At 30.2% G+C, this 14,063-nt stretch overlaps 2 protein-coding genes across 3 annotated transcripts; both read right to left on the minus strand.

Moving 5' to 3' along the window:
* Window positions 1-5,147: 5,147 nt before the first annotated feature.
* Window positions 5,148-7,790, minus strand: LOC114173081 (vacuolar protein sorting-associated protein 55 homolog). Of its 2 annotated transcripts, none has more exons than XM_028057304.1 (5): window positions 7,601-7,790; window positions 6,537-6,588; window positions 6,067-6,106; window positions 5,906-5,990; window positions 5,148-5,669 (listed from the first exon to the last, which is right to left on the minus strand). In XM_028057304.1, exons 2-5 carry the CDS (start codon window positions 6,567-6,569, stop codon window positions 5,486-5,488), a joined length of 342 nt encoding a protein of 113 aa, XP_027913105.1. In that variant the 5' UTR covers window positions 6,570-6,588; window positions 7,601-7,790; the 3' UTR covers window positions 5,148-5,485. The 2 variants fall into 2 exon arrangements, with proteins under 2 accessions (XP_027913105.1, XP_027913113.1); XM_028057312.1 differs by lacking the exon at window positions 7,601-7,790 and adding an exon at window positions 6,689-7,582.
* A 468-nt stretch (window positions 7,791-8,258) lies between these two features.
* Window positions 8,259-9,669, minus strand: LOC114163179 (WD repeat-containing protein LWD2-like). Its single transcript, XM_028047320.1, has 2 exons — window positions 9,609-9,669; window positions 8,259-9,471 (listed from the first exon to the last, which is right to left on the minus strand). The coding sequence occupies exon 2, from the start codon at window positions 9,456-9,458 to the stop codon at window positions 8,424-8,426; it is 1,035 nt and encodes a 344-aa protein (XP_027903121.1). The 5' UTR covers window positions 9,459-9,471; window positions 9,609-9,669; the 3' UTR covers window positions 8,259-8,423.
* Between the last annotated feature and the right edge of the window lie 4,394 nt (window positions 9,670-14,063).

Genomic DNA, 14,063 nt, shown 5'->3' on the forward strand with positions numbered 1-14,063 from the left:
AGTTGTATCTGAGAGGAATTTTTCATAACTAAACATAATAAAAACTTATTTATTTAAGATGAATAATTTTCAAGAAAGATTATATAAAGTAGCCTTATTATCTATAAGAAAAAAAATATTAAATAAAACTAATTATGACAATTTAATAAATTATTTTGTATAAAAAAATTCAAAAAATAAATTTTAAATAAAATATTTCATTTTCTAAATTTGCTTTAGGTTCCCAAAATTTTAACCGTTGGAATAACCTCTTTGAATTGAGCATGTGAATTATATTTGAGAGACATGTATGTTCTTGACTTGAAGTGGTAGGATTTGGGTATAAAATAATATAAATGTATATATATTTTATATGGGTTTTCTCAAAAAAAAAAATCAACGAAAACGAGTGTGGTTGATGATTGTTTGAAATTAGAGGGGAAATGAGAGTGAGAGAGTAATTGAAGACGGGACAAGGAAAGTGAGTGTGAGGACTTCAAGAATTGGACTTCAAATATGGTATGAATTGAATTCAGTGTGTCTATTAACGTGTGGAAATCATCGTCAGATCATTTTTTTTCTACTACGACTCGTCTGCGAATGTTCATTGTTCACAGCACTGCACCATTTTATAAGTCGCCACCAGTTAAATCAAAATACACAAATAATACCACTCTAGTAGGCAAAATAATACTTTTTAAAAAATAAAAAAGTGATATTTCATAACAAAATGTGCGTATATAATATTCAAATATATAGGTAATAACATATTTTTGAAAACAAACTAATTTTAAATAATGTATGATATTTGGCTGTGTAGTAATATACACAATTTGTTTTATGAAAATAATATTTTAGGAGAAAATTAAAATATTAGTAAAATTTAATATATTTAACTGATTTTTTTAATTGGCTAAAACCTGTTTTTTTTTTATGTAAATAGATGAGAGTGGAGGTAGAATGTATATTAGAAAAAAAAATTAGGGAAGAGTAAAAAAGAAAACAGTGTGAATCTAAATGAAATAAGATGAAATTACTCTCTACTTTCATAGCTATCCTGCTTATTAAGGCGTGTGAAAAACTTTCTTTATGAGCAGTTTTTGTTTTTGCATTTATTTGACAATGCCATGAAATTAAAATGCACTCTGTCATTAATTTATGTCATTCATGCTAGTTAGATTTTTTTTATTAACCCATTTTTTAATGACTCATCAGTAATTTTTTTTTCATTACATTACCTTCATTCACAAATATTTGAATATGAGAAATTGTGTAAGAGATTTGGACTAATTCTGCTTAAGAAAAGGAATTGGTAGAAAATTACATTTTAGTTTTGGAGTAAAAAGAACAAAAAAAAGCAATATTTTTTATTTATTTAAAACGATTAAAGACAAAAAAATGAATAAATAGAACTATTGGTACTTTAACTTTTTATTTATGAGAGCCTTGAACTTTTTATTTATGAGAGCCGATTTTTTTATAATAAAATATAATTTTCTTTCCTTTTATTTTTCTATTCGAAAAATACTTATTTTTTATTAATATTTTTCCTTTACTTTTCAATTAACATAATATTTACATTCAAACAAATGAATATTGTTAATTCGAACGTATGACTCTACGTATGGTCAATATTATAAGTCAACTGGTGGTCACATGACTACTTATAAACATGTATATTTTTATTTTTAATTTTAACACTTCAATTGTGATTTAACTGTCAAGATTTATAATACTCATTTCTCATTTTAAATTATAAATTTTTAAAAATGTGTTTTTTTAATTCGATTAAATATTAAATTAAATTTTGTAATATTATTTTTTAATTTTAAATTAATAAAAAGCATTAAGTAAGAATATTATTATTGAAACATTCAAGAAATACTTTAATGGAGAGCATAAAAAGTCCACCGTATAGAGGATGGAAAATTCAATGACAAAAGTAAACACAAATGATCATAATGATACAATTTTATAATTGACATTTGTGAAAAATACTTTACAATGAAATTGTCCAAATTGATAAAATAAATAAAAATAAATTCTAAATCTAATATTGGTACAAGAAGCTAGTATGATAAATTATTTAATAAATAGTTTAAATGAGTAATACTAAAATTTAAACAGTACGTGAGAAAATAATTAAAATTTAATTTACACAAGAAAGAAAATAAAATACTAAAAAATCTAAATATTCTTAAAATTAATTCTTATAAAATAATTTAATCGTTATCACAAATAATATTAAATATTTTATCAACATTATAGATCTTATTTGGTATAATTAGTCGCAACGTACCCAGTTTCGTCCCAATGTGTCTAAATGGTACCCGCTTTTAACTTTGCATCTACTTAGTCCCCAAATTAGTTAATTTGCATCAATGTGGTCCCTTTTCGTTAACTCCGTTAAATAAGATAACGTTTGACTGAGTTGACCAGTTAAGTGAGAAAAAAATGTTATGACGTGGCATGAGAGTAGTGTGTGATGTGGAACAGTGCAATGTAAGAGGAAATTGAAAAGAAAAAAAAGACACAAACTGGGAACAGAATAGAATAGGGTTTTCTGTAGGTTGGATTTACGAAATTTGGGCCATTTCATGTGTTGTGGACAAAATTGAAGGTGTAATTGACATCAAATTGGCATCTATTTGGGATTGCAGGTGCACAAACCATTTGTTTTTGTCGTTGATTGCATTATTTGTTGTTGGGATGGTGGGGTTTAGGGTTAGTGGTTGAATGTTGTGCGTGGTTTAATTTAATGGTGTTTTGGGTATTCTCAAGGAGATAGGTTATGCCAATATGAAGAAGATGTGGTATTCCACCCACGACCTAGATACAGAACCCGGAGAAGAAACGCTGTGGTTATGTGACCTACACGAACAAGACGACCATAAATGACTAAAACCATGCGACATTTTCCACTTCACTCGCCACCTTACCCGTGCAACAAATCAGCTTCCCGACAAAAAAATGAAGAAGAAGATGAAAATGAGAATGGGAAATTAGGGTTTTTTCAATGGGGACAATCAATTCAAATAGGGCATGACACGTTATCCACAAATTGCCACTGTACATTTATTTTCATTGACACGTATCCGTTCTGCAATGCCACATCACTGATTTGTTAACGGCGTTTCTGAAAACTTAACGGGATGGACCACATTGATGCAAATTAACTAATTTAGGTACTAAGTAGATGCAAAGTTAAAAGCGGGTATCATTTAGACACATTGGGACGAAATTGGGTACGTTGCGACTAATTATACCATCTTATTTATTAGGCTTAAATACCTTTTTGGTCCTCATTTTCGTAGTGTTTGTTACGGATGATCCTCATTTTGACAAAAGGTTTAAAATGGTTCTCATTTTTACCGAATGTTTAAAATGGTCCTCATTTCGTAATTCGTGTTTTATTTAGTCCTTTTCTGTAACGTCGTTTAAATCATTAACGGAGAATTGTACAGGTGTCACGATTTATGTTATAGTGTGTTACGTGTACTATACAGGTGGCTAATTAACGTTAATTTTTCAATTTAGGGTAAATTTTGCAATTAGGAAAATTTCTTCATCTTCGTCTTTCTTGAGCTCGGAATGAAGTGGAGAGTCAAGTATTATACTGCATTTGGACTTTCCTTAAACTTCGTTCAATTTCACTTTTGCCAAACATTGATGTAATGCATTTTGATGATGATGAATTAATGTTATGAATTTAACTTCTTCCAGACTTATATCAATTTAATTTTTCCCAAGCTTAGATCAATCTCACTTACTTCAATGCTCAGATTAAGATGTCATTTTGAACATGTTGGGACTAATATCAACATAATCAAACTAATTCATTTCTTCATTTAACAATAGTACAAAATAGATTGGACTTTAAAATCATTAATCTGTCTCATTTGTGTCATGATGATGACATCTTTTCATCAACACCACCATTTGAAAAAGTTGTAGCCCACATTATTGGAACCACCACTCTGTAAATCAATAAATCAAAAATTAAAACCAATTTATTATTAACAGAAAAATAAAAACAGATTTTACCCAAAATTTTCTACCAATATTCTTTGGATTTCTTGTCATCCTTAAAGTTGTCGTCTCTCCGCAGCTACAAATTGGGGTTAATCCATTTCTCGTTGAACCACCAACAGTGCACGAAGTGATACAACACGATTGCCTCCAACGATTACAACCAGAGGTAAAGGAAGAAAATTGGGACCGTAACATACCTATATAATGGGATTGCAGGAAGAAGAAGATTGCAGCAACACCAATTGGGAATGGAGGAACAAGATTGTCAAAACTCACCAACTGCCCAAACATTTCTTACCAAAACCCTAGCTCACTTGTTTAACCCCACATATCTAATTACCACACCTATAACGCTGTGGTGTGTTACAGAAAATGACCAAATAAAACACGAATTGTGAAAATGAAGACCATTTTAAACATTCTGTCAAAATGAAGACTATTCACAACAAATACTGCAAAAATGAGGACAAGAAGATATTTAAGCCTATTTATTATTACAGAAAACTCGTGTTTTGGGAAACGCCAAATCATTGCAGTTGGAACATTCTGACTTCTATGAAGTTTATAAAAATTAACTTGTTAAAAAAGCAATTTTGAATTCACTATAAATATAAGATTTAAAGTAGAATAAAGATATTTTGATCAATTACTTTTATTTATTTTTAACTTATCATTTCAATCACCTTTCAATTATTTATTTTAATAATATTATATAATATTTAAAGATAATAAGAGTAATAAATTAAAAATAAATAAAAAATAATGAATTAAAATATCAATATTCAAACAATGACAATGGTTCTACTGATATATTAAAAAGTTACTATCAAAGTGGTCGTCGTCCTGCACTAAGTTTTTCGAGTCCCGAAAACAGAGAACTATTTCTTTGTAGAATAAAACCATCTGTAAAATTGTGGACCGCGCCACAACGCTACCCTCGCCACAGTTAATGTCTCTTACCACACCCAAACACAGCAGCAAACACTTCATTTCTTTATGGACCCGTGATTCCCCCTTCATATTTAATTGGTTTAACTTAAACTTTTCACTCAGCCTAATTTATCAGAAATTATGAAACATTGCTATGTAGGATAACAGATCACAATAAAACGGAATCATGTGACCACAAAGATAGGTTTATCTGTATGTCTCAACTCAAGAGCATGAGCGAGAAAAAGCATATATATAGTGTTAACAAAATGATGTTTTACATGAACGATATACACACCCTATGAACAATAAAGAAACCAAGAAAGTCAAATGTCATGTGTTCTCCACGAATAAGAATTATCACAAATAACTTACTATATCAAGAATACAAAGTGACAAAAACGAAATTGCGGCAGAGCTTTACAGAGGTTTGAACATACATTTCTTTTCCAATGTTTGTGGTAAGTCTCACTATCCGGTTTCCCTTTTATGGTTACGAACCCTAATGACTAGCAGGATGTCAGAGCATTGTGGAATATTCTATTTACCAATCATCATCAAGGTTGGCTTGGTGGAAACATAAAACGGTGCATATAAATATGAAGAACGATACAAGCTCAATGAGCATTGCCCCTGTCTCAATCATATGTGCATGCCTGAGGATTATAGGAATGGCTATGCTCCCAACGGCTGATGCTCCAGTCAAAAATTTTGCTGCATCTATCCAACTGCAACACAATAGCGGGTGTTACATTTACCGGTGAAACAAATAATATGTAAATATAACTGTCCAAGCATTCATATTGAGTTCAACAAAGGTTATAAAAACAAGAGCAGCACCAATTGCATTGCATACAGATATACAACAAAATACCAGTAACCCAAAAGCCAATCGCAAGGAAATTGTTTCTACATAAAATCATACAGTTTTTCTTCTGAGCTCTAAATGGCAACAGATACTTACCCCCCACCATCACGGCTCATTAGAAATTGAGTAGATCCACCTCCAAAGAATAAGCAAGGCATAGGTACAAGCACATACATCAGAGCTGCAGGAGCAATGTTCTCATTAAATTTTTTAAACAAATACACAAGACATTTCCAGTTTAAAAGACTCTAACTAACCTGATAACATGGGCCACCAATTGTTATATATTGCACATGCCTGCCACAGCAAATAGAAAGTAAATGGGAGTATATTTAACACTTGCTCTCTCAACAGATCAGATGACTCATTTCAATCAGATCGTGTATCAATCACATAAAAAAAGTCTATTTGAATACATCATCTTTCTTTTCATGTTTAACCCAAATTTGGCCCATAGATTATGGACCTGACCAGTATGTATAGCATTACATCCCAATGCATCCACACGTACTACAACAATCTTTCTTTTTTCAGAATGTAGTTATCAATAGCAATATGTAACAATCAAAACCAAACATAGAATAATCAAAAAACAAATTAAAGACCTCAAAATTGATCAAACCAAAATTGGAGGAAACATAATTGTGAAAGGAAAAAAAAAGAAGAGATTGTTCATTTCAGAATAGGCATAGGGTATACACAATCAGTCTCATCGTGAAAAACATACCAGTATCTGAAGCAAAATGCTAGCTGAAAACATAAAAGCCAACCCAGCAAGGCTGCAAGTGTAGGAAAAAGAAATTTAAATTTGATTTATCTTAGTTTGCAATATAATCAATCATCATGGTACAAAATCAAGAGAGTTTAGTTTACACTTACACTGAAAAGACGAAAACAGTCCCAGAACACCCATTTTTAGCATCAGATGCAGGAAAGAGTCAGTACATTAATTTAAAGTATAAATTGAGAAATAAAAAAATAAAATAAAAGAAGAAGGAACATAAAAAGGAAAGAAATACAATCCTTAGTTGGAAAAGTGCTGCATGAATTTGGCCACGTCCCACAGCAGTATATAATCCCCAAAAGGATAAACGAAATGAAAATAAATATACTGTGAGTGGGATTTAGCTTTTCTAACTTAACTGTTACCGAAAAAAGAAGATTTTAACAACCTTTTTATAGTTTGTTATATGTGTATGATACCTACCCGAGTCTCCTAACTATTGATAAACAGTTATATCCTCTAAGAATGCACTCCCCTCAGTTTGGGGGAGCCAATTCCCTTGAGGGTGATGGCGAAACAAACACACGCAGGTGACTAATTTGGACCTCTAATCTTACCATCCAAGCTACTCTGCACCCTTTGTTTTGCATTCTTACTTCTTTGGACTTGAACTCAATATTGCAAAGGAAAAGTCATCAATGAATGATTTTTATAAGCAATAAATTCCCAATTTAGTTACAGCCCGGACTCCTGTACTGTTAAAATTTTATGTTGAATTCCGAGCTCTTTGAAAAATTTTATTAACCATCGTTTCTCTTTGTGAAGATACTGTCTTGGTATGCCCTAACCCCCATTCCAACCAGAATCACACGAAACCCCAATAAATGTATCGCTATGGAAATCTACCATTCATAACCCTAAGCAAATTGTAAACGAGTCTAGTTTTATCCGTTTGTTGTGGAAAATTTTGTTGCAACAATGCGTAGAGGAAGCGAAAGTAATTGCGACCTAATTAGAGTAATAAAGAGAATTCCAGAGAGAAGAAAGTTGCAATAGAGACCAGTTACCGTGTATTGTCATTGCCATGTTCGAGAAGGGACCTTAGCTCTCTCCGATTGCAATTCACAGAACAGAGATTTTCTCTGACGGAGAAAGTGCAGAGCTGATATGGGACTTCCTCCGAATTTTGACCCACTCTTTCTCGCCTTATTTTTAATCAATGTTTTTGGACTTTCCACTGATTCCAATACATTAACAAAACAATACTGCTAGCTAAAAAGATTAACAAAATATATCTTCACTATCTCATTACTTATTATTTATTATTTATAAAACTAGAATTAGGATTTAATATGTTTATTTCCCCAAATAAATGCTTATTTAAAACTAAAAATAATATTTGCAAATATAAAAGATTGTATTTTGATTACATTTTATATCAAATAGATAGATATATCTTTGAATACAAAAGTTGTATTTAAAATTCCTAACTAAAATTTAATAGGTATATGTTGATAATGTAAAAAAATCATATTGCTAATTTATCAAAAGTATTTATTTTTCGATAACTTTTTAAGATGATTATCATATTGCACAACATTACATTTTAGCTTTTCATTTAAGAAAAATCTTTATTTTAAGCAATTTTATCGCGATGATTACTTTTCAAGTACAACACTGTTACAATCTTGTTAAAACCACCTCAACTCCCCCCACCTGTTTGATAAGTGATATTCTGGAAATTATTGACTTTTTCTCAAAAATTTAACCTTTTGACACCTTCATCTCAAATGAATACAAAATGTTTAAAATTGATGTTCAAAAATCAGAACTTTGCTTTTGTAGCAGCATTATTATCAAGTTTCATTCGACGCATAAATGAAACAAAAGCTACACTTTGAGTAGTTGTAAGTTGTTGAAGAAAGCAAGCGCAATCCAATCCACCTGCATCGGGGACCAACGGACCTGATTAATTTCAGCCGGTGAACCGTACCACATCACCGGCTCCACTTCACAACCATTCCGTGATGGAAACCTCGAGTCCATAACGTCCCAGATGAAGGCTCTTGCATCATCGCCGACAGAGCACAAATGTCGTCCAAAATCAGGGGACCATGACATCGCATTCACACATGTTCGATGTTTACTCAACTCCATAAACGGTGTTGTCGGAAGCCTGATATCCAATATCACCACCTTGTTGCTGTCCAATCCCACTGTGGCCATAAATCTTGGATCACTCTTGTTCCATTCCAATCGCAGCAGGGGACAATCCTGCACAGGGTTTTCATAAATTATGGTAGATTTCTCCTTGTCTCGTAAGTCAAACACCCTCACAGAACCATCGCCCGACACGGAAGCAAACACATTGAACCCGCCCCACGAAATGTCGTACACTTCTTTGTCATGTGCCACTAGCTGTGCCTTCATGACTTCCCTCTCGATGTCCCAGATGGTGCATGTGGTGTCCACGCTAGAAGTGGCTATGAGGCGAGTGTCAAACACGGCCCAATCAAACGAGGTAATTGCGGAGTGGTCACTGACTTTGTTACCGATCAGCGGGGACTTGAGTTGAATGTGGTCTTCGTGGATTTCCCACAATCTAAGGTTGTCGCCTGAGGTGGCAATGAGGTCTGGGTTGGTGTCATCCTCGGAGGGAAAGAACATGATGTTGGTGGGTGCATAAGGGTGGTCAAACACCAGACGAGGGTCGGTGCTGAAATTGAAGGTGTCGCAGTTGAAGTGGACAAGTTCAACCTTGTTGGTGTAATCCTCCAAGTAACTACCAATGGCAAGGCGAGGGCTTTTGTCGCGACGCATCGACCATGCTAGAGACGAAATTGGCCACTGAGCAACATACGTGTGAACACCTTGTTTTGCCTCTGTGTGGCTTTGCATGCTGAAGTTTACTTCAATGGAATCCATAATAGACACAATTCTGCAGTTAATTACAGTATTATTTCACATTCTTCTAACTGAAACATACTAATATATACTATGTAGAAGATGAAAGGAGGTATATGATATAGAGAAGAGACAGAGAAAAAAAAAAGTGTGGTTGAAAAAGGGGCTTACATTGCTCAGATCCCAAAGGCTCCGGTGTGAAGTTGGTGCAGTGTGAGTACAAGTGCGATCTGTGGCATGGCTATAAAAGGGTGAGTGGCAAAGGAAATATAAAAGTAAATTGAAAAGGGAAGGGAAGGTGAAACTAATGGTCAATATTGTTTGGTTAGCTTTTGTAAGTAAGTTGTTCAATAACTCACACGTTTGTAAAATCAATTTGTCCCTGTCCTTCAGACAACTGTGAGATCCGTACTAATTGATTGAGAGAGAGCTAAGAATATCTAACAATAACTACTGTGAGGCCTAGGAATTATTTGTTTATCTTTGATTAAAATTATTTGTTTTCCTTAAGCAAAGTACAATCCAATGCAAAACCATTCCATGAACTAAAAATGAAGAATGGCTTTTATACTTTCCATGTGTTGAAATAATTGTTTGTTTTTTATAAAATATACATCAGACTTCTTTAGAATCAAAGCTAAAACTCTCTTCTAACTTTCAACGTCACAGGGTGCTACTTCTTGTATTAGTTGAACCTGCACTTCTATTTACATGGGCACAAATTTCAATCTTCATGGACGCTCCAATAATTGAAACCTTTTTTTACCAAACTTTTACAAATTTTAGTTAAGCGTACCAAAACAAAATTAAGTTATTTCTTTCAATAAACGTATTCTTATGATTCTGTATAAAATTAATTTCGCAAAAATTAATAATAGCTGTGGGATATTTTAAATTTTTATTTTACGTAAGAGATTATAGTTAAGAAAATGAAGTATGATTACTTTTAACTTATAAATATAAAGTTATTTTTCAAAAGTTTAATAATAAGTTGTGTGATAATTTTTTCTATTTAACGGAAAGAATATTGGTGATGAAATATTATTAATTATTTTATGAAACTCGTGCAATGCACATTAAATAAATACCACCCACGTAAATTTCATTAAATAGTGAAAAAAAATGTATGAAGAAAATTATTAATTTTCTTTATGAGAAAAATATATTATAAAAACTCTCTCATAAAATTTACTAATGGGAACTAGTAATCAATTTGCTATATGCTATTGGATCTATATTTTCTAAAACACGATTTCGCCAAAATCCAAACTTTTTAGAAAATTTAGAATCCCACGTTTTTTATCAGAAACTTACCACAAATTTCATAAATAATAATTTTATATCATGCCTTTTTTTTTTCTTTTTCTAAAACGTGATTTTACCAAAATCCAATATTGTTGTTCTAAAGTAAGAAACCCGTGCATAACAGGAAATTTTGGACATAATATAAAATTAATATTTATGACAGTTGTCGTGAGTTTCTAACGAAAAACCTGGAATTAAATTGTTTAAATCAATACTCATTAAATGCGGTAAAAAAATCAACCCTCATTCAATACAATTTATTAGGATAATACAAATATGGACCTTTCAAGAAAAAATGTGAATAATATAACTTACTCTGTAAAGAACATTACTTCCTACGTTAAGTAATTAAATTAATTCATACAATGACAAACAATTTTGATATTAATATGTAAAGTTAGCTGATTCTAAAACTAAATTTGAGTTAACTAGTATTTCGAAATTATATGACACAAAAATTAAAGTATTATAATTTATTCTTTTAACTAATAGAATGGTTCATCGAGTTTGATAATATGTAAACTCAAATCAATGATTTCAAATAAAAGATTGATATTACTAAAAAGTGTTAACAACAAGAAATTCGGGTATTATCTAGGAAAAATAATCTACCAAATTTTATTTATTTCTTGTTTTACTTTGTAATTGTATCTTAATATTGTTTTGATGTGATGATGGATATTGTTTGACTTGTTTTGATGTGATGATATGAATATTATTGGAACCTCTATAAAAATTATTGTTATATTTGAAGGTGTTGTTTTTGGTTATGTATACATTTTAAAATACAAGGTATATATGTTCCAGAGAAAATTGTATGGATTGTTACAAAATTCAATTTTATTATATGTTTTACAGTTATCTATGAAAATTTGCGTATGTAAATTACCTATGAAATATTTCGTAGGTAACTTACCTACGAAATATTTCGTAGGTCATTTACATACACAGTTTTTCATAGTGTACCTACAAAAACTTTCATAAATAAGTTATCTATGACAAATCTGGTAGGTAAGTTCGTAGGTCATTTACCTACGAAATGCTTCGTAGATAAAACAAATATTTTTCCCACGCCCAAATTTCGTATGTAATTCCCACGCCAGGATTGTGTAGATAACTTTCGTAGGTAATTTATCTACGAACATATTTTTCATAGATAAAATTATCTACCAACAGTTTACCTACAAAATTTTATTCGTAGGTAATATCGAGTTATCTATGAAATTTATACATTACCTACGAAATTTTGGCATAGATAATAAACATATTTTTTTTAGTGGTTGGTGTTAAAATTAATTAAAAAAAATGATGTGAAAAAAATATAATTAATCATGTTTGAAAATTATGATATAGAAAAATTGACAAAAAATTGCATAAGACCTTGTTTTACTGTTCATTGTTGAATGTAAGTTTTTGTATAGTTTTGTAGAATATAAATGTCTTAATAATTACTTATATGTTTATATGTCTAAATTTACATGTTTATATGTCTAAATTGAGGTGTTCAAAGTAAGAATACATTCGTAACCCGTTCGGTCTATTTGAATTGAGACTTTAAACTCATCCATCATTTACTGTTTTTAGGAGTTTAGTTTTTTTTGTTTTGTTTTTTTTTAAGTTTTGCTATCCTTATTATTTTCATGTCAACAATATTACAACTTGTACGAGTTAGTGAAAATTGTATATCATGAATTTGATATGAACATTTATACATAATATGTTTATATTTGTACACTTATGTAATAGAAACGTAAATAAATATTTTTTTGTTTATGTGTGGAAGATGCTACCAAAGGCTTGTTGTTGTTATTGATATCAATTAATATTTTAGGTGTGCAACATGCAGGCTTGGGGTTGCAACACAGTCAATTAGTACTTTATGTGTGGAAGATTCTACCAATCATGCTTGTGGCTGCAACATTTGCCCAATACATGTTTCATTTTTATATGTATAAATTTTATATAATGGTTTAAATTGTTGAAGACATTCTAAATTGTGAAAGGTGAATGTTGACAATTTCATAGGAATTATGAAGATAACTTTTTTTTTTCTAAAATAAGACAGGTTAAACGGATTGACCTGCCAATCCGTTATTTATGAAACAAATTATATTTTTTAATCCGTGTTGTGTAAATGAATTAATTCGTCTCGACCTATTTTTAATAAATAAAAAGTGAATCAAATTGACCCGTTTTAACCTATAAAAAAATATAACCCATAACTCAATTATACATTCAAATTATAATTATATATAAGGAAACTTAAAAGAAAAAATTTCAGGACATCTTATTTGATATAATATTCATACAACATCTTATTTGATATAATATTCATACAATAAAACTAAAATTTATAACAAGGTTTTAATTCTTTTCGTAATAACATTAATTGACAACATATTTTATATTTACAGGAATTATTTTCCAAAAATATTATAACCAAAAATAACATTTTCATAAATATGTATGATAAAATTTTAATATTGTTTTTTTTCAAAAGTTACGCATTTATATAATTTAAAAGAAAAAGTGCAGTAAAAATACACCCTCCCACATACCTAGAAAAAATATTTTATAAAATATAAAATTATAACTTTTTCCTACTGTCCAAAAATAATACACTTTACAACCTCATATTAACCACCCAAATATTTATTTTTTATATTTATCTTCTCATTAAACAAACAAATATTCTTAAAATAAAAAATGCTCACTTTTATTTCTCTCTCTCTTCTTCATTCTTATGATGTTAAACAAGAAAACACTTTCATATTCTTCGATTTTCAACAATACAATACAAGATTATTATTGTAAGAAATTGTTAAAATACAAACGATAAAAAAAGTTATTTGTAAAATAATTTTTTAATTAAATTTTAAAATTCTAGTTACGGATAAAGATATTTGTTTATAATTGATCCATCAATACAATCTGATAAAAATTTAGAATTTGTAATACCAATATCGAAAATTGATTTGTTAGTAAAATTTGTTAGTGGCTTGCATTTTCTATTAATAAATATTTTTATTGGTAAAATGAGCACAACAATTTTCCTTTTGGGCTTTGATAATTTTGTGGTAAAATATGTTGGTAATTATTTTTTTAAAAAGTATGCTGATATCAGTTGTTTATTATTATTATTATTTTTAAATCTGATGGTAATTGATGTTTTGTTTAAATTCGTATGTAGTTTTATCGATAAAGTTTTTTTGTTAAATACATCTTGTTATAAATTAATTTAGGATTATTCTGAAAACACAAAATAAAGAGAATGAGAGAAGAAGGAAGTGAATAGGAGGAAAATAAAAAGTAATTTGTGAT

Source organism: Vigna unguiculata, chromosome 1 (assembly GCF_004118075.2).
Source record: "Vigna unguiculata cultivar IT97K-499-35 chromosome 1, ASM411807v1, whole genome shotgun sequence".
NCBI classification, from domain to species: Eukaryota; Viridiplantae; Streptophyta; class Magnoliopsida; order Fabales; family Fabaceae; genus Vigna; species Vigna unguiculata.